This window comes from Eptesicus fuscus, chromosome 22 (assembly GCF_027574615.1).
Source record: "Eptesicus fuscus isolate TK198812 chromosome 22, DD_ASM_mEF_20220401, whole genome shotgun sequence".
Taxonomy (NCBI): Eukaryota; Metazoa; Chordata; class Mammalia; order Chiroptera; family Vespertilionidae; genus Eptesicus; species Eptesicus fuscus.
In genome coordinates, this window is record NC_072494.1 from 5,915,557 (window position 1) to 5,936,510 (window position 20,954).

Here is a 20,954-nt window from a genome sequence, read left to right on the forward strand (position 1 = left end):
AAGGGGTGGGATTTAGTCTGTCCGAAAGTCTTCAGGTGTCCGCGCGGCCAAGGTAATGTTACCAGCATTTCCTTAGGTCCGCCTGCGCCCCATGCCTCTCACACTGCGCCCCTGGTGCAGGTTTCAGACCTGGTGACGCAGCTCCGGGTCCGGGATTCAGAGGCTTCCCTGCTTCTTCTGTTCTTCGTGAAGAATTAGCTGCCGGGGCCGCCTTTTGTATGCCCCTCGTTTCCCTTCCCAGGGTAGGAGAGCAACTTCACAGGAAGACCGTCCATGAATTAGTTTGTTCAAGAAAGGTCACCAGTGAAGAAGTCATGTCATGGGCAGTGTATGTCCGAAAGGGAAATGCCAGGGTCCAGCTCCCGTTAATATGATACCATTGGTCAATCCTGAACCTCTCAGGCCTGTGTCTCAAAAGTTCATACTTAGCCCTAGATTAGGTCTGTAAATGACCAGGGCATTTCAGTGGTTGGGGAAGTTTAGAAATATGCCTTTTTGGGTATTGACATCTGTTTTTCCCACCATTTATGTCCTGCCTTCATGAATTCAATGAGAATTTCGTTTTGTGGTCCCTAGCCAATCAGAGGTTCGATGCCTTAATAAAAAATAAAAAATAAAAAAAACTGAGGAGAAATTCCAATAGCACTTGTCGGAGATCTGTTACATTTCTCAGGGTATCCTTTGGGTTTCTGGTTAACTAATGTGGCTTATTGAAAAGTGTTCCTTCAGTTTACTATGCTTGCTGTTTAGAAGTTCATTGGAAATTAATATATAGTAACTATTTATATAGGTACTCAAGCATAGTATTTCCTGAACACCCAGAGATGCAAGGTGCTCTATATAATGGTAGTGAATGTATCATAAATGTCTCTCAAAATTACACGAATGTGGAATCCTTTCTGGGTAAATGTTTGTGTCCATATATTATAACTGAAGGGGAGCTGCAGGTAGTTGATTGTGGGTAAGAAGAGATACCTTGTTTTCTCCCCCAAGAAAGTGGAACTTTATGACATAAAAATCCAGCACCTCGTTTAGTTTCTTGTCCATATTCAATTCAATAAACAATTGCTTCATTAAGAGTTGGACCAGCCCGGGCCATTTTGACTCAGTGATTAGAGCATCGCCCACGGACCAAAGGTTCACAGGTTAGATTCCTGGTAAAGGGTACATACCTCTGTTGCAGATTCCCAACCCCGGTAGGGAGGCAACCAATTGATGTCTCTCTCTCTCACCTCTCTTCCTCTCTCTCTCCCTCCCTTCCATTCTTTCTAGAAATCAATGGGGAAAATATCCTCCCGTGAAGATTAAAAATATAAATAAACTAGAGGTCCAGTGTACAAAACTTTGTGCATTTGGGAGGGTGTCCCTCAGCCTGGCCTGCGCCCTCTTGCAGTCTGGGACCCCTTGGGGGATGTCCACCTGCTGGCTTAGGCCTGCTCTCCTGGGGAAGCGGGCCTAAGCCATCAGTCAGACATCCTTAGCGCTGCCTAGGATGCGGGAGAGGCTCCCACCACCAGCGCTGCACTCACAGCCATGAGACCGGCTTGTGGCTGAGCGGAGCTCCCCCTGTGGGAGCGCACTGACCACCAGGGGCAGCTCCTGCGTTGAGTGCCCCCTGGTGGTCAGTGTGCATCGTAGCGACCTGTCATTCTGGTCTTTCTGCTGTTAGGGTCAATTTGCATATTACCCTTTTATTATATAGGATAACATTTTTAGAAAGAGGAATAGATCTCATTTTTTTAAAAAATAGAGTTGTACCAGGTGACCCCCTGAAAAAAATAATATAGGAGCCATAGAAGACAGAAAGGAAAGGAATGTAGTAAAATATTAGCTAAATTCAGAAACTGAGTAAGGAATACAAACATCCTGGAGAGCTAAGCACATAGGACCTGGAGCAAAATAAATTGTGGCAGAATAGCCAGGGTGGACTGGAGACACTACCCAACTATAGAAACCAGTAAGCCTGCTGGCATGGCTCAGGGGTTGTGTGTTAACCCATGAACCAGGAGGTCATGGTTGGATTCCCAGTCAGGGCACCTGCCTCGGTTTCTGCTCGATCCTCAGTAGAGGGCCTGCAGGAGGCAGCAGATCAATGATTCTCTCTCATCATTGATGTTTCTTTCTCCCCCTCTCCCTTCCTCTCCCTTCCTCTCTGAAATCAATAAAATATATTTTTAAAGTAATTTTGAAAACCTCGTGGTATCTCTTTGAAATAAATAAAATGGAAGGTGAACTGTTTAAAAAAGTAAAGTAAATATGGGGATAAAGAAAATATGGTATGTACATACAAGGGAAAATGTTATGTAGTTCAGTTCACTATGCTTGTTCAGCCTTAAAAAGGAATGAAATTCTGATACATGCTACAACTTGGATGAAGCTTGAAGACATTATGCTAAGTCAAATAAGCCAGACACAAAGGACAACTATTATGTGTGAATTACCTAAACTAGTCAGATTTATAGAGACAGAAAGTAGAATGGCGGTTACCTGGGGCAAGGGAAGAAGGGGTGGGGGGAATTAATGGGTACAAATCTCAGTATGGGGATGATGACAAAGTTCTGGAGATGGAGTGTGGTGGTGGTTGCACAACAGTGTTAATGTACTTAATGCTACTGAACTGTACACCTAAATATGATTAATATGGTAAATTTTATGTTATGTGCATTTTACGACAATAAAAAGAAATAAACTTTTTAAAGCAAAGTGATTAACATGTGAGTTCTTTGAGGACCAGTGCTGTGTCTTATTCATCCTAACAGCTGGTATATAGTAGATGCCTTAGGAATATTCATTGAGTAAATAAACAAGTATTTATTGATTGCTATAAACATACTAGCCAATTGCCTTTGTGGGTTTATTTTTTGTCTTTGTAACATAGAATTTTCTTGGTTACAATCTCTTTAGGTGAAATACTGAGAGGTAAGAAGGACTGTTTCCTCTTGAAAAAAATGCAGATTGTTTGGCCAATAATGAAAGTTCTATATTCACCCACAGAACGAGAGCTCTCAGATGACTTGGTACTTTATTGCACATTTTTTGCAAAAAAAAAAAAGTAAAATTATCCCCTAATTAAAAGCTGCCATAGTAATTTTAGAGATGCATCACAGAGTTCTAAACTATGTTACAATAAAATGTGATACTTTCCTATGTATAGATTAGAAGCCTTGCAGTTCCACTGGAAGTAAGTGAAATAGTTTGGTAAAGTTAATAGCCCAGTAAATATTGGAAATGCTCAGATTTGTTAGCCAAAGTCATTGTTGGTCACTTTGTATCAGATGTCAGGAAATATACTTATATGGAGAATTTTATAAATTAAATCAATCTAACCTAGGTCCCTTTACTCTTTCTAAATATTGGGTCCCTCAAATCCAACTATCCACATTTATCTCTAACACCTACAGTTTATTATTTACATAAAAAGTCTTTCAGATTTGGCTGCCTCGCCTTGTACATGATGTTTATTTTACATTTTGTAAGACTATTTTTAAATAAGCAACGATTTTTTGTAAGGATATTGGGAGGTTTAACTAGCCTTGATTCTTGCAAATTAAAGAGGGTTACCTAAAGCGTAAAATTTAGATAAAGTTCAAAACAATTAGGAAAATTGTAAATTTCTATGTGTTGTTTCTAGATATAGTTACATATATATATATATATATATATATATATAGTAAAAGTATTAAAATATGCATGTGGCTAATAAAAACAAATTCAAAAGAGGACAGTGGTTACTTCTGGGAGGAAGGAGAGAGGGAGAGAATGATATGAAGGGCTTTAATTTTATATGCAATTTTTGTTTCATGTAGGAAGAATGGATTTGAGACAAGGCTAAGTGTTAACAAGGCTGGTTGGTGGGTGTGTGGATTTTTGCTGTCTATTCTGACTCTTTTCTGCTTGTGTTATATTCTGTATGCACATTTTGTAGACACTGGGAATAAATGCTATTTCATATTTGTGTAGTGTGGGCATTTACACACATCGCACCACTTAATCCTCATGATGACCTTGTGCAAGTAAGTAGGACAGAAATGATTATCCCTATTCCGTGGAAAAGGAACCTAAAACTGTGGAACAATTTATTAAAAACTGGATTGGGCCTGGCTGGTGGTTTAGTGTCGACCTATGAACCAGGAGATCATGGTTTGATTCCTGCCCGACCTCGGACCCCGCCAGGGTTGCAAGCTCAATCCCCAGTGGGGAGCCTGCAGGAGGCAGCCAATCAATGATTCTCTCTCATCACTGATTCTCTCTCTCTCTCTCTCTCTCTCTCTCTCTCTCAAATCAATAAAAATAAAAACTGCATGGGGACTCAGTTCCTTATTTAGCCTAGATTTGCCTGCCAATCTGGGGAAGTTTCCTTAAGTCCAGGCGACCTAACCCCAGCCACTCCCTCCTACCCCAGCCTTGAGAAGGCACTTACTCAGTGGGGCATGAATTGATGAGTAGCTAAATGTTTGTTCAAAAAGCAGTCATTCTGAGGTACCAGAGGGAACCTCAAGAATGACTGTGAGGAGGAGGGTCATGGTGCTGGCCCCACCCACTGGCTCCCTCAGTGACCTTGGACAGATCACTTCACCGTTCACTGCTTCCATTTACGATCCAGGAACCCGAGAGTGTAAAATTCTTGACTGCTCATTTGGGGCTTCTGCCGGACACTTTCCGGAAGTTAGGGGCCGATTTAAGGTCGGTCATAATGCAAGAACGCCAACTTTTCAGCACAAATTACATCACTTGAGCCCCCTGGTCCTCAGACTTGGTTTTCACTCTCATGTAAATCGTGATGGCTATTTTAAAGGAGATCGAGTTTATACTTTTAAAAGATTAATAACTTTTAAATCATGGCATACGCGTGCATTTTGTTGTTTAAAAAAAAATTAAAGCAACGTCTAACTAGACAGAATGAAAAATGAGCAATTTGTATCCTGTTGCCCTTTTCGTCTGCACCGGCTCTCCAAGATTTTGGAAGCGAGCGCTTTGTTAAGCGTAAGGCTTAGAACCTCAGATTTAGATTGCAGCTTTGATAATGCCTTATCAAAATCCTTTAGGTTCTGGGTATGGTGATGGAGAAAAAGGAAAAAAAAAAAAAAAAGGCTCCAAATCCAGGGAAACAGAGAAAGATGAGCGAGGAGCCCGTGCGCCCCAGAGCTCCCAACTAGTTTCCGACGTGGGTGGTGGGTTGGAGTGGCCGCGGTGTTCTCCCTTGCGTCCGGCGCTGAGCTTCTGGTAAAGACCTTGAGCCCCTTTCGGCCAAACTGCCTGTAGAAGCCACAGGTCCCTTTAAGGAGCCCTGCGGGCTGCAAAAGGGGCGCAGGGGGCGGGAGGAGGGTTCCCTAGCGCGCGCCACGTGACTGGGCGGCCAAGTTCGCTGGCGAGTTTGACAGGAGTTTGAATCGGCCTCGGGGGCTTTCTGCAGCCGGAGGGGCAGCGCAGCGGCCGCGACCTCGGCGAGCGCCGGCGACCCACCCCGCCAGCCTGGATCCCGGGCCCCCGCGGGCTGCTCGCGCTCCGCCACCGCTCGCGTCCCCCGCTGGTCAGCGGCCCCCTGCCCGACCGCGGACCCCGCAGCCTCTGCGCGAGGGAGCCGAGCCCCCGCGCAGCGCCCGGGCCCCGCTGCGCCAGCATGTCCTCCACGGAGACCGCAGCGAGCCGCCCAGCGGACAAGTCGCCGCGCCAGCAGGTACTCCGCGTGCCCCCGGGGCTCTCACCGCCCTCCTCCGCCTGTGTGCTGGGGCCCTTATCCTTCTCCCTCTCCTGGGCGTGGGTAGGAGAAGGGGGGCCAGCGCTTTCCCCGGGGTCCCCCATGCCCTGAGCCCTGGACCTCCCTGTCCTCGCAGGTGGACCAGCTGTTCGCGGGGCTGCGCTGGCGGCGGCTGGAGGAGCCGCTGGGCTTCATCAAAGTCCTCCAGTGGGTGAGCTGCTGCCCGAGCCGCGGGGCTATTTCGGGAGCCTGGGCCGTGACGCTGACCCGAAGCAATGTGGCCGGAGTGGGGGCGGAGGGGGCGGAGGGGAGGTCCTGCGGCCAGCAGCCCGCGGAGGGGTGGGGGCAGCGACAGGTGGGCGGGGGAGGGGCGGGCTGGGGTTGCTTGCCCAGCGCTCGGTGGCAGGAGGGTGAGCAGCGAGGCATGCGGAGTCTGGGATTCGGTCCTTCTATGTGCACGGAGCCTGTGCCCAAGGCGCTCACATTTCACCGGGGCAAGAGGACCCGAGTGTAACCTTTCCAGAACTCTGATCCTGCACATACCACTCCGCCGTGGCGGGAGCGGGGGAGGGCAAGGGGGATGAGAGGAGGAGTGCCACGGAGGGCAGAGGAGGGAGGGAGGCAGAGGATGGAAACCATCTGCACCCAAACCCACCGGGACCTGGCTGGGCCTGCAGGTGCACTCAGGGGGCAGGGTCCCGGCTGGCGGGGGCCCTGTTGAGATCACTGGGGTAATCTGGGTTCCTGTAACCGGGAGTGGATGAATGAATGAATGAATGAATGGAGTTTATGACTCCAGGACTAAATAAAAGAAAAAAATAAGATAGAATAAAAACCTCAGTGTGGCTAAAATGTGGCTTGTAGAATAATACAGACCAGTGGTCGGCAAACCCATGAGTCCACAGAGCCAAATACCAACAGTACAACGATTGAAATTTCTTTGGAGAGCCACATTTTTTAAACTTAAACTTCTTCTAACGCCACTTCTTCAAAATAGACTCGCCCGGGCCATGGCATTTTGTGGAAGAGCCACACTCAAGGGGCCAAAGAGCCGCATGTGGCTCTCGAGCCGTGGTTTGCCGACCACTGATATAGACCATTATGCTGGGAAGCTGGGGCCCTGCTTTCCAGATCTGGACCTGCCTTTTCAGCCATGTGACCTTGGGCAAGTCACTTCTCTGGACTTCAGTTTCCAACATTCGTCCAATGTTGATCACAACAACCCTAGAGTCCCCTTCTGCTCTCAGTGGGTTGGCGTGCTAGAATAGTGCCCTTCATTAGACTCACCCTGTGACCTTGGAGAATTCACCTGCCCAGGGCCTCAGTTTCCCCCATAACGGTCCAGGGCAAATACAGTCGCCCTGCTTCACTGGTCCTTTGAGGCCCCGTTGTGCTCTCTGTCCTTCCCAGTGCCCAAGGCCTGCTGGGTCTAAGTAAGGAATGTGGACAGGTGCAGCCACTCTCTCCAATCATGGAGACGTGTTGGGAGCATTTAGTGTACTGTCACAGGAGAGATTTCAGTTGGACGATCCACACACCACATGGTGTGTGCGTAACGGATCAATGTGCTTTCAGCACAGAAGTCAGCTAGGGAGTAAGTTACCGTTAACCCGGAGGAGGATTGAGTTCTGAAGGGCTTTTAACTCACTGAAGACAGGAGATAGCACCGTGTCACCGATTCCTAAGTCATCGTTTGGACGAGAAGCATCAAATCTGGAACTCAGGGGCACTGGTGCACTTGGGGTTATCTGTGGATATCCGAGACCCTGACTGGGGCTCCGGGCCAGCCTGGGGCGCTTCCAAGTGCAAACTCTGGGCCCCGGTGGGGACTTTCCGCTCTCCCTGCTGCCTCAGGAGCAATTGGACAGACTGCTGACTGAGCTCCTTCGCCTCCTCCCTTCCTGTTCTGACGCCCCACTGTGTACGGGAGGGGGCCATATAAGCATGATATTAGGGTTCTATGTGACTGCCATCCAGAGCTAGGGGGCCCTTCAGCCTTAGTGATCTCTGTGATCCAGAGGAGCACAGCCTGGAATGTAAGAGCACAACTTTATCACTAAACTAGACAAATGGGTCTGAGGAGATGTGAGAAAGACTGTCAAGGGACGGGGGACACAGTGAGGTCACCAGACCAGGGAAGCATCTTCCGAGGGGGTTTTCTGCAAAGCGCCCTTCTTCAACCTTCTCTCCTGGTCCCCAGCCTTTCCCCGCCCCTTGCCCCCAACACCCGCAACATTCCTATAAAGGCTGCACTCATCCCTAAGAGTTAGCCTTCATTGGACCAGCAGCGTCTTAAGGAGACTTGGCTTGCTTTTGCTGCCATCCTCGGAGCATGCGTTTCATTGCCTTGAGCCTCTGCAGATGAGCTAACGTAAAAGCACTTAGGAGCCAGCACCAGAAATGACAGTGAAAATGTCATTTGGGATTTTTCACTCGTTTCCTGCTTGGAGGGATCAAATGCTCCTGACTAGAAAAGGGGGGGGGGGGGAGGGGACAAAAACCGCCACAAATCTTGATAATTGAAAACTTTTGTTGTCATTATTATCAAAAGCAAAGGTTTTACTGTAATCCTGGTGAGAAAAAAGTAATACTATTTTTTTTAATTAGTGTGTCTTGAAAATTCAAAAATTAACTAATCTCACCTCAATTCCAATTCTGGTCTCGCTAAGTCTATACTAAACTAATGAAATAATATGGGCATAGACCAATTGTTGGAGAACTAGTTTTTTTGTTTTGTTTTCTTAAAGAAAAAGGCAAAAATAAAATAAGATAAAGCAGACTTTGAGGTTAGGTGGGCTTTGGTTTAAATCCGGTCTCCTCTGCTTCCTAGCTGTGGAACGTAGCGTGAGTGGTGAAACCTCGGGGGCCTCGGTGTCCTGTCTATCAGGGAGGGCGCGGTGTCCTGTGGGCTGCCGGGGAGGACTGCAGGAGGTGGTATCTGTAAAGCCTCGAGCATTCAGGAAGACCGCGTGAGCCTGGCGGTCTGAGGGGTGTTCCCTTCCCTCCTGTTCCCGACCTCCCTGTCCTCTAACTCCCCCCCTTAAGCAGACTGTCAGCTAGACCTGTCCTTTGGTGAGATTGTTCAAACGTCACTGCCGAGTCCTCGCTCTGAGGGTGAGGTACAAAAGGATTTCCTGGATCGCTGAGTCACTGTTGCCGTAAGAAGTCACATTATTGTCAACTGGGGGTGCCCCGGATCTATACTTCACCTTGGAGGTGCCACAGCCACTTACTTGGCTCTGGGGTCTCTGGTTTCAGTAAGTGTGGGAACGTGAGTCCATGACGCCAAGGAGGTGATGGTGGGAGTAGGATTTGGGGGAGAACATGTCCGTGTTCTCAGGACGGGCCCGGGAGTATCCCCGACAAGCACGTGAGCACCAGAGGGGAGCTTCATCCTTAATCTGGAGGGTTCCTCCGCATCGCTCCGGAGGAGGGGGAGGTGGCGGGCAGTGTACGGTTGGCACCAGAACTCCAGAGACCTCCCCCCCCCACTTGTCTCAGGAACTCCATCTCTCCTTGGTTCCTGGTCTTTATGACCAATCGGCTCAACTCAGAGCCTCGTTTTCGGTGGCAGGGGTGGTTTCGGTCCTTCCCGCCATCCCTGTGGCTCAGGCACCTGGCACAGTTAGGGCAGAAAGCTACACAGGCGCCGAAAGGAGGAGAGGGCGTCTCTCTCTGCTCCGTGCCGTCCTCCCTGCACTTGGCAGAGGCCTCTCTCTCCAGCCTCAGTCGCTCTGCGATGCAGGGGTTTTGTTTGTGTGTTTGAGCATGACTCTCCCCTTTCTGGTGTAAACTCTTGCGAGCAGGCAGAGTCTTATTTATCTTTATGTCTCCGGCGCCTGGCACCAAGCAGATGCTCCATGACTACTTGTCGATGAATGAATGAATGAATGAACGCAGTAGAAAGAGCACTGGGCAGGGACGCAGGATATGTAAGTTCTAAGCTCGGCTTTCGCATCGGCTAAATGTGACCTTGGGCAAGTCACTTAATCTCCCGGGACTTGAGTTTCCACCTCCGTGAAATGAGACCGCGGCGCCCGATAATCTCCGAGATCCTTTTTGCTCAGCTGCTCTGTGAACCTGTGCGATTCTCCCGCAAGTTCTCCCTTCCTCCACTCCTACAGCAAACCGTCTGTCACCTGGCAGCACTGACTGCGGCGTGCAGACTTAATCACATATTCTGGTTAATGAAGGGGTATAGAAGGTGTTTGGATTCCCGACTGTCAGAGAATCAGCATAGAAGAGAATTCAGTTAAGGTGAAAGGTATTGTGGGTATATTTTGCCCAGCAAAGAATCGTAAGTCAGGGTTCAGGACTGTCAGGACCTCCAGGTTGTCACCTCGACACAGCAGACCTTTCGGTGACAATGGAAGCATTCGATGACGTGCCGTCCAGTGTGGCACCTGCTGGTCACATGTGGCCCCTGCGCCCTTGAGATGTGGCTAGTGTGACTGAGCAACTGTTTTAAATTTTATTTCATTTTAATTCATTTTAATTTAAACAGGCATACTGGGCTAGCAGCTACTGTTTGTTCACTGCCTAAGTGTTAGTGCCTGGAGCAATTCCTGGTAGATAGTAGATGCTTAGTAAATGTCACCTTTCTGACGGTGCCAGGACGGCCCGCCGAGAGAATGCTGGTGAAGAGAAGGTTTCCTCACTGCCCGTTCCGTTGCCCCAAGTTCGGAAGACTGGGCCTCCATTCCCAGGGAACCCACAGGGGCCCTTCGCTGACGGAACAGCCAATGGGTAAAAACACACCCGTTTGTGCTGCGCTTTCTAGAACACGACGCCCTAATGTGTCCAGTTGGACATCAGAAGCTGAGAGGAATAAAGAAACTGCTCAGAGGACTCAGGGAGCCACAGAGCTGACAGAAGGTTAGAGAATGCCTCCGAGACAAGTTCCGCGGGGACACCCGGGCGGCGACTTGGAGGAGGTGAAGGGGATGACGCAGAGACGTGGGCGAGTCCGGCAGGAAGATGGGCACCGGGCTCTGGAGCAGCCGGAAGTTTCATTCGGAGGAGGCGGTGCTCAGGCACTGGGGAGAGAGGGGCTGTACTGCCTCCTGCCCTGTTGTTGTTGTTGCTGAAGTGGAGACAAGTCTTGTTTGTCTGAACTAAACCTCCTAGAAAGAGAGGTGCCCATCGTGACATTTAAAAGGGGGATCAGTGGCTCCATCTTGGAGAGGCTGTGCCAGGCCAGGTGGTGCCGGGCGGGGCCCTGGCGTCAGGCATTGCCCTGGGCCGGGCGCAGCTGCTGGCGACAGCCTTCCCCTCAGCCAGCGAGAGGACGGCAGAGTTGGAAAGGCCTCCAGCCGACCTCCTCCAAACCCCTCACTCTGCAGGCGAGGACACCGAGACTCGGAGAGCAGAGGGAGGTCACCAGCTAATTTGTGACGGGGCCAGGGTTCTAGACGCCTAGGCCAGGCCTCTCCGCCGCCACGCCATCGGGGCACTAGCCAGACAATGCGCACGTCACTCTTGTTTCCAGCGCAGATTAGCTGTCTTCTAGGCGCTCAATGTCCCAGACACGAGTCAGAGAGAAACGTACAGAACACGGACCATCCACAGAACGCGCTCCCTGCGTAATTAGAACGATGACGCCACGAGCAGGCCGAGGAAACGGGGCTGAGCCGATGATGTGGGAGGATGAGGTTCCAGTTTCTCACCTTTCCTGATCGAAGTTTGTTCCTCCAGAAGGAGATTCTAAAACCACGGCCCTGGCCGGGGAGCTCAGTTGGTTAGAGTGTCATCCCGACACGCCCAGGTTGTGTTCCATTCCCGGTCAGGGCCCGTACAAGAAGCAACCGATGAATGGATAAGTAAGTGGCACAACAAATCGGTGTTTCTTTCTCTCTCTCAAATCAAGAAATTTTTAAAAAAGGAAAAAAAAAAATCATGGGATGAGGTCATTTCATTTCACGTAAGACTCGGAGGTTCAGTCCAGTGAGAAGAACACAATTCACGTTGCCTGAAGCACCTCGGGTTCTTAACCCTGAGAAATGGCAGCATCCACCGCCTACACCGGGAGGCACCACCACCAGGGCGGCAGGAGGCTGGGAAGGCAAGTGGAAGCTGCTTTTCTCTGCTGGATGGAGCCAGCACCCTCAGCACCACCCCAGCCAGCTCTGCCCGCCTGGCCCCTCTGAAGGCCAAGGCCGAGGCTGTCCCCTTCAGTTCCGCCTCCACTGGCAGGAAGTTAGCCACAGGGTAACGATTCAGTGACGGCTTCAAAGAAGAAATGGGGAGAACTCCGAGTGGGCCCCACTGTGGTTAGAGCAGGCGAATCTATTTCCAGGTGCCTCTCCCTTGGGGAGGAAAGTCAAGGCCAGCTTTGAGCCAGAAGTTTCCAAAAGCCTAAATCGCTCTGTGCTCGCCATCATCTTAAGAAGGCTACGGGTGGCCGGTCCCCCGACGTCACATCCAATGGGGAGATGTGGGAACCCTCACTTCTTCTCTCTTGCCTCCCAGACGCCTTATGCATTTGGCTGTTGGGCCCGGCACCCTGTGCGGTGAACACAGCACCAGAGGCTGCAAGACCAACGGAAGACCTGGTCTCCCTAGGGGGACTTGGTTAAAGGGAACCCCCCGACACCCCCCCCCCATATCAGCGCCGCTTAGTCAGAGGGTGGTTTGGGAGGGCTAGACCTCGGCCGGCCTGCTGAGGCCTCTGACTCAAAGGGCTCCCTCTCCCTCAGCTCTTTGCTATTTTCGCCTTCGGGTGCTGCGGCTCCTACAGCGGGGAGACAGGAGCCATGGTCCGCTGCAACAACGAAGCCAAGGATGTGAGCTCCATCATCGTCTTGTTCGGCTATCCCTTCAGGTGAGCAGCGCTGGTGGGGCCCGCACGGCCCCCGCCCCTGACCGGCCAGGCCTCTTCCTCTCCCATCTCGTGGGGTGTCACTCCAGCCCCCGCTCCTGACCGGCCAGGCCTCTTCCTCTCCCATCTCGTGGGGTGTCACTCTAGCCCCCGTCCCTGACCGGCCAGGCCTCTTCCTCTCCCATCTCGTGGGGTGTCACTCCAGACCGGGGTCCTTCCTGCCCTTTAGGAATTTCAGACACACCGACCAGAGAAAAACGCCAGGGGAGTCAGCCAGACCAGGGTTGTAACCCCGTCCCCGTCCACAGATAGCCATGGTGGGTAATGACAGCCACCGCAAGGACCCCCGCGGCCTGGCGTGGAGGTGACAGGAGCCGGGGCGCCTCTCGCTGCCCCTCAGAGCCTCCTCCCTGCCTTGAAGGGAAGGGAGCGTGTTAGCACTTAGACCCCGAAGAGCTGGTGTGGGGGTTACAGGGAGCCCCGTGGACCCAGGAGGGAGGAAGGGGGAGCCAGGTGTCCGGAGGACAGTGGGGACAGGGCCACCTTTCCAGGCGTTTCTAGTAGCAGCAGCCGCGTTAGATGAACGGCCTCTTGTCTAGACTAGGATGTGCGTGTTCTGCTTTGTCTGTCTCACCGGGGCCCACAGGAGGCCTGGGAGTGGGGTAGTCGGGCATCCACGTGCCACCGTGGCCGGTGCCCTCCCCGGGGCCGCGAGGAGCTGACCTGGGGCTTGGCTCCCAGAAGCAGATGGACGATAGATACTGGGTCGCGGCCTAAAGGGCCCTGGAGACTCGGGAAGCGCAGTCACCGGATCTGGGCCGCGTGGCTGAGTGTGGGTGCGGCTGAGCGGGGGCAGGGTTGGACCAGAACCCCAGGATGAGGATGAGGTGGCATCCCTCCCGCCACACCCGCTTCTTGGCTCCGGAAGAGTGGAGCGTGAGGAGAGCACAGACCACCCCGGGCAGGATGGCCAGCTCAGGACTGCCCCCCCCCCGCCCCCCCGCACTGCAGGTTGAACCGGGTCCAGTATGAGATGCCGCTCTGTGACGACGAGTCCACCTCCAAGACCATGAACCTGCTGGGGGACTTCTCCGCCCCCGCCGAGTTCTTCGTGACGCTGGGCATCTTCTCCTTCTTCTATACCATGGCCGCGCTCGTCTTCTACCTGCGCTTCCACGGCCTCTACGCCGAGGACAGGCGCTTCCCACTGGCGGTGAGTGGGCCGGCCGGGAGGCTGGGGGGAGGCTGGCGGGGGGGGGGGAGCTGGTGGCTCCCTGGGACCCTGGCACCTGCCAGCTGGTGGCCCCTTCAGGTACTGAGGCTCCCACCAACCTCCCATCATCGCCTGGTCTCCTCCCCGGAGGCTCAATAGCATCAGGAAGCGGGCTCTGGCCCAGCCGGCCTGGCTCAGTGGTTGAGCGGCGACCTATGAACCGGGAGGTCACAGTTCGATTCCTGGTCAGGGCACACGATTCCTGGGTTGCGGGCTCTGTCCCCGGGATGGGGTGTGTGGAAGGCCCCCGATCAATGATTATCTCTCATCATTGATGTTTCTATCTCTCTCTCCCTTTCCAATCAATCAATATATATATATATATATATATATATATATATATATATATCTAATAAAAGAGTAACATGCTAATTGACCATACCTTCACGACACCCACCAGCCAATCAGGAGTGAGTATGCAAATTAACCCAACAAAGATGGCAAGTTAGTTTGCATATGCGGGCGCTGAACGGCCAGGAGCGGGGTGGGACACTTGCATCATCGCCATGGTGATGACGCAGGTGTTCTGCATCACCCCATCTGCTCCAGGCCTCTGGGCAGCATGGGAAGGCGGGAAGGCGGAAAGGCGGCTCTGGGCCAGAGTGAAGGCGGTACCAGCAGCCAGGGGAAGGAAGGCCCATTCTTGCATGAATCTTCATGCATCGGGCCTCTAGTATATATATATTTTTAAAGTGAGCACTTTCAAAAAAGCGTCTGGTGTATGGTTAGCCTCGCTAAGTGTTAGCTAGTATTAATATTCTCCCCCTTCACTTTCTCCGAAGCCCAGGTGTGCGGGGGGAGGGGTGCCCCTCTGCCGCCAGCGCAGCTGAGCAGAGGTTGATGGATGGAACAGCTAGGCTGTCCACATTTGTTGTATTCCCGAAGCTAATACAATGTTGTATGCCAACCGCGACTGAAAAATAAGTTTAAAAAGGGAAAAGTGTTTTTGAACATTTTTAAGGAAATGCAGGGAAGGGAGAGTGGGGAGTTGAAGACGTGTGGGTTTCGGGGTGACACTGACCAGCAGATGCCTCGACACACTGTTCCCTGAGCTTGGTGTGAGGGCCTGGGGGGCGGGGGTAGTCCCGGTGGCGGGATCCCTTCGGTTGGTGACAGGGAAAGAGTTTCCAAGACCATCCGGGCTCCCGGAGGCTCTGGGCAGATGGAAGGGGAGCTGTCCCGGGGCCCCAGGATCCCCGTGCGTTAGAGCAAGAGGACAAAAAGTGGGAGTCCCCGGGTGTGACTGCGTGTCCTGTCCCTCTGCTCCTCCAGGACTTCTGTGTGACCGTCTCCTTCACCTTCTTCTGGCTGGTGGCCGCCGCGGCCTGGGGCAAGGGCCTGACCGACGTCAAGGGGGCCACGCGGCCCTCGAGCCTGACCGTGGCCATGTCCGTGTGCCACGGAGAGGACGCCGTGTGCAGTGCCGGGGCCACCCCCTCCATGGGGCTGGCCAATCTCTCCGTGGTGAGACCTGCGGCCCCCAGGGGGTCTGGGGGAGGCAGCACCATCCCACTGCCCAGGGCTGCCCTAAGAGCAAGTTCTGAGAACAGAGGGTGTCCCCACAGCTGGTGTCCCCTACACCCGGGGTCAGTGCCCCCTGCGCCTGACGCTGGCTGCTGGCTTCGAGCTGACCCTGGGAAGACATCCGGGGACGGGGAGAACCCGAGAGCACCTAGCCTCCTGTCCCTTCCTCCTCCTGCCGCTGCTGCCTTCCCCTTCCCCCTCCCTCACCCCACCTCCAGGCTCGCATGCCCCATTTCTCCTGCCTCTTTCCAGGGTGTGTGTGTGTGTGTGTGTGTGTGTGTGTGTGTGTGTGTGTGTGAAGGGGGAGCCCAGACCCAGAGTGAGCGGCTCAGACCTCCAGGCTGGGGAAGGGCTTTGGGCCGTGGCGGGTCCGGCTGGCATGCACATTTTGGGCCATCCCAGTTTTTATAACGTTGACATATTTTCCTATCAGTTGGTAAATAGCTGAGGCCTCAGGCTTTTCCAATGTCCCCTGTCATCCCAGCCCCCTCAGCCCTACCCGGACAATGGCCTGAGCCTCCCCATCTGGCACCACAGGGAGTCTTCTAGACCTTGCTGGAACCCTGCGGATAGGATTCACCCCGCCCTGACATTTTATTGTAAAACCCTCCTGCAGACAGCAGCGCTGAGAGAAGTTTACAACGAACACCCACGTACCCATCGCCAAGCCTGTACCAGGGACATTTGACTAGACTTGCTTTATCACGTATCTGCCCGCCTCTCTCCATCTATCAACCTGTCTTATTTTTAATGCATTTCAAAGTTAACTGCAGGCGTCAGTACACTTCCCCCTAAATGCTTCCTGCTGCTAGGTTTTTAAATATTGTGAATAAGTATTGGAAGATAGCCCTGGCTGGGTCCCTGGCCGGGCCTCCGGCCGAGGCAAGGAGCACCTTGGACAGCTCTGGCCACACCCACCCCACGGAAGGCCCTGGGACCTGGGTCCCGTGTGTACCTGTGCGGTGGGAAGAGCGACAAGGACCGTGCTCCTTGCTGTGCTTTGCACAGTGTGCTCCACTCCAGGGGCCAGAGTCTCCTAGGGACCAAGCCACAGCTGGGGGCATCTGTACACAGAGTTAGCCACGTTCACCAGAGAACCCCTTAGTGAGTGATGGCCTTGAACTCTGTCTCAATATCCGGTTTTCCGTTAGTTTTCGTGGCCCTCCGTACCTCTCCCCATCGGCCCCCTCCACAGGTACTCCCCTCCCGGTTCCCACGATGCCCCCGCACTCTTCTCACAAGCTCCCCCGATGCCTTTGCAGCTCTTCGGCTTCATCAACTTCTTCCTGTGGGCCGGGAACTGTTGGTTCGTGTTCAAGGAGACCCCGTGGCACGGGCAGGGCCAGGACCAGGGCCAAGGCCCCGGCCCCGAGAGCACAGCCGAGCAGGGAGCCGTGGAGAAGCAGTAAGCAGCCCCCACCTGGCCACTCCCGAACAGGACGCACCTCTTCGACCACCTCGGCTCCCAGGACCTCCCTCTTCCTGCTCCTCCAGCCCCCCTCCCCCGCCCCTCTGGGCTCTGAGCTCTGAGAAGTCATCCATGGGTGGGCAGGCAGCAGCTGTCGGAAACCTGGGCAGCCCTCCCGGTGGCTTCCTGTCCCTCCTCTGCCGGAGCGCCCCCACGGCAGGAACTCAGTGCTTCTTGTCTCCTGCCCGGACCCAGGCACCTCACCTAGGGCCGTAGGGACCCCCACAGCCTCTGCTGCAGGCGGGGGTTGGAGGCAGGAGACCAGAGTCCTGAGACTGGTCCCTAGCAGCCACCTCTACCAACCTGTCCAGCTTCAATAAAAGTGGGGGGCGGGGAAGTTGGCTGGCAGCCTTCTTCCTGGTCCCTTGCATGGAGGGCCCACCAGTGCTTTAGAGACCCCTCTTCCATGGCTGCCATCTAGGCCTCGTGCCTGCACTGCTCGCCACAGAGCCCTGGCTCAGCGTGTGCTCCCCGCTCTCCTCTGGCCTCTGCTGCCCACTGAGCCCACCAGGTGTGAGCGGGGAGGCCCCGCAGCCTGGCAAACAGCCTTCAGAGGGTCCCGATGCCTTAGACTCAGTGGGGAGCAGACACATTGCAACTGCATTGGAATTCAAGAAACTAAAGCCAGGAAACTTGCTGGGGAGTCAGTTTCTTCTATTCCCCCAGTCCCCCCGCCCAGGCTGGGGCTCTTCCCACCAACTCTCTGAACTCACACTGGCCTTCAACTCCTTACTTTCCTCCCTGACCTCCCTCTGGGGCTTGGTCTCACACTTGGGACACAACCTGAGGGGTCTAAGGGCACCTCCACCTCAGCCCTTCCCGCAACCTCTCTGCCCATCCCCCGCCCCCTTGGGTCTGAGGCATTCAAGGTCCTTTTCCAAGTCTGGCCAGGCCTTCCTTTCATTCCTGTGGGGCCAGACAAGGGCTTTGGCAAGGCCCAAAGGACCATTCATGAGGCCACGTTGCCCCGGACCCAGGACATGGATGGATGGGCCCACTTCTTCTTCATTCTCTGCCCCGCCCCCCTCCTTCCTGGCCCCTCTTTCATACTTCCCCTTCTCACCTTACAAATGGACGTGCCCTCGCCCTTTGCCCTCCGGCCTCATCTCTCCCAGGCCCTGTCCCCCGACCCCGCCCAAGGCAGGCCGATGCTATTGGTGCTTCTTCATTTCGGGACCCAGTTCCATGTTTGTCTTTGGGGTGCCTCCTCTTCCTGATACCTCCTTCAGTCCCTCTCTGAACCCCGGAGCCTAAGACACAGTGCCCACAGGGTAAGGGCCACCCGTCCCCCACCCGGCTCCTACCCAGTCTGCCCTGGCCATAGGGTTGCCCAGAGAAGGATGAAGAAGGATGAATGCAGCCATTTTCCAATCCCAGTGCCAATTAGCCCATTATCATCCCAGAGGCCAGTGTGCCCTGTGCCAGTCTCTGCTCAGGACTGAGTCAACCCCTCCAACCTCCTCACCTCCCTAAACGCCATTCACAGGAGTATGCGCATTCCTGGGGTGCCCAGGAGTCAGCGCCTTTGCCTTTGGGCCAATCATTTCTTCTCTGGGGCAGAGTCCCCTCTCCCCCACTTGATGGGGGTAGATTTATACCCTCAAATACCGCAGAGCCCTTGGGCATAAGACGTAGGCCATTTTGTTTGGATTTGGGGAAAGGGATCTGAGGAAAGAAGAGAGGTTACGGGGATGAGAGTGTTTCTAAGCCTGAACCTCTCTCTGTCCTGAGCTGCCCCCATGGTTACTCGAGGACAAGGAGGGACAGTTCTGCCTGCAGCTCCAGAGACGCAGAGAACAAAGAGGTGACCCTCATTTTCTTCCAGCTGGCCCCCGGGGGGGTCTGTGAGCAGCTTCTTCTGGAACTTTTGTTTGGATTCTGTGTACGTATTTATAATTTACTTAAAATGTGACGGATACAGTATTCTCCTTGGGGGGCCGACGTTAGCCACCGGCCCTTCAGTGGGGAAAGGCGGGGTACGCCCTCCTGCCAAGGACTCCTAGCTCAGCACTTCCCCTGTAGCAGGGAAGGCTGTTCCCCTCCAAAGGCTGGCTTCCGATCAGCCAGGAGACCTTGATTTAGGTTACGGCCTCTCTCTCCCCCGAAGAGGAAAGGCAGGGCTAGGCCGGGTGCCCAAGGGCAGGGCTGTCCTCATAGGATCCATGTCCCCTCCAACCAGGGCTGGCAGCACCGAGTTGCCTAGTGGGGGCAGAGGTAGAAGGAGGTGTCTGGTTTCCCCAGCTGCTGCAGGAGGCTCCCAGGCAGGCCCTTTGCCCCAGTAAACTCTGACCCCGCCAGGCTGCCCACCCAGGACCTCTCCTGAACAGGAGTTCCCTCCACCATCGTGGCCACAGGTCTCCTCTCTGGGGGTCACCGGGCGTGGGTGGGAGGAGAATGCTGCGTGTTGTTTTCTGGTGCTTGTTACCACACATTGGAATAAACAGTGCTTCCAGCATGTGCCACGAAGGAGCCGAGACTGGAGCCCTGCCGGGGATTCTTTTTCCCTCTCCCTCCCCTCGCTTTCCGTGTTTGGACAAATATCTGCATTCCCCCTCCCCAAAATATTCTGCCCCTCTCCCCTCTGCACCCCAAGCTGTAGAACCTGCAGACTGAAGAGCGGCTCCTGGTGACATCTCTCTTGGGGGCATCAATTAGTCCAAAGAAACCAAGACTCATTAGCAAATTTAGAGAAAACTCAAAAGGTGTGTGTGTGTGAGAGAGAGAGAGGGAGAGGCCTCCACAACGCCGTTTTCATTTGTTCTCCTACCATCTGTGACCCAGACAAGCTGCCTGCCGGAGTCGAGGGGGGCCATATGCTTGCCCTCTTCACTAGAAAGATTCTTGCTAAACCAACTTGCACCTCTCCCCCCTCTGACCGACACACGCTGCCTTTACATTCCCTAGAAAAACACACCTGGGCACAAGATTACGTCCAATCTCACCAGGATCCTGGACACCCTAGGGGTCGTCTCTGGTTCTCACGTTAAGATTCCCTACCCTCAGAGATCATTCTTGAGGGGAAAGTGAGAAGGAATCTGAGAGGTCTTGAAGTCACAGACCTGGACTTCTTTGCCTCTGATTCGATTCCCCCTTAGCAGGAGGCATGAATATGGGGTGACATGTGAGGGGTTGAGGAGGAATAAGAGAATTCGTATCTTTCTTCCGATGTGATGGGGAAGGGCAAGGCTTTTGTCTCTTGATTGTGTGAGGGTGGGAAGAAATGTTATCAGCTGAGCAAAAGAAAGAGGTGGATAATGAAGGTCTTCCCCAGGCCTTAGCAAGGAAAAGGACAGATCTGATGAGAAATCTCCCTATGCCGAGGCTCTGGTAGCAGCCCTTCCAGCAGAGAAAATACTCATCAGGAAAAGAAGCCAAAGTGATGGATGGAGTCATGGTCCAGCCGGGGTTTGGGAAGAGGCAGTCCAGGGTATCGATCGCTCGGGAGGAGAGAGACGATCAGCAGAGAAGCTGCAATCCCAGTTCCGGGGCTGGCTCTGGCTCCGAGACAGCCTTCTGTCATCCTGACAGGTGATCTCGGTCAGCTCTCAGCTAGGTCCCCTCAAACCCGGACAACGCCGCCCCAACCCTCTGCTCCGCGCCAGGGCAGCGTGGGGTTCCCACAGAGGAGGCACAACACGCGACCGGGGACCCTCCCCCACGCCAACCCCTGTGTCCTTCAGCGCATCCTGCAGACTCCCTCCCCTCGCCCTTCTGATGCACAGCGCCCACCTCCCTGCACCTACCCAGTTCGATCTACAGGGGAGCGGAGTCGCTTCGCCGCCGCCAGCCCGAGCAGGGGCGCCAGCCCGCGGGCGGAGGCGCGGCTCGGGGGGCTGGGGCGCGTGTGCGGTGAACTTGAGAGAGTGGGCCGGCAGCGGGAAGAATGTGTGCACAGGGGTTAGGGGAGGAGGTCCTGGGGCTTTCGTCTCTTTCCCCCCCCATAATTGTGCATTTCGGAGGAGCTCTGGATGCAAACTCGGTGGGCAACAGCACCTCCTGCAAGACTACATTTCCCAGAAGGCTCTGAGGGAGTGAGGGCGAGGGGCAGGCGGCCCGCGCTGCGCCTGTGCAGAGAGTGAGCTGGAAAGGGGGGAGGGGGGAGGCGTGCCCGCGGCGGGGCGGGGGAGGGGGCCGCGCGGCGGCGGCGCCGGGCGGGCGCGCGTCCGCGGCGGTG

General features: G+C 54.0%; 1 protein-coding gene across 1 annotated transcript; it reads left to right on the forward strand.

Moving 5' to 3' along the window:
* Positions 1 to 5,424: 5,424 nt before the first annotated feature.
* SYPL2 (synaptophysin like 2) lies at positions 5,425 to 17,403 on the forward strand. The gene is made up of 6 exons (XM_008147114.3): positions 5,425 to 5,677; positions 5,835 to 5,909; positions 12,394 to 12,518; positions 13,527 to 13,728; positions 15,061 to 15,252; positions 16,575 to 17,403. Exons 1-6 carry the CDS (start codon positions 5,621 to 5,623, stop codon positions 16,719 to 16,721), a joined length of 798 nt encoding a protein of 265 aa, XP_008145336.2. The 5' UTR covers positions 5,425 to 5,620; the 3' UTR covers positions 16,722 to 17,403.
* Positions 17,404 to 20,954: the final 3,551 nt, after the last annotated feature.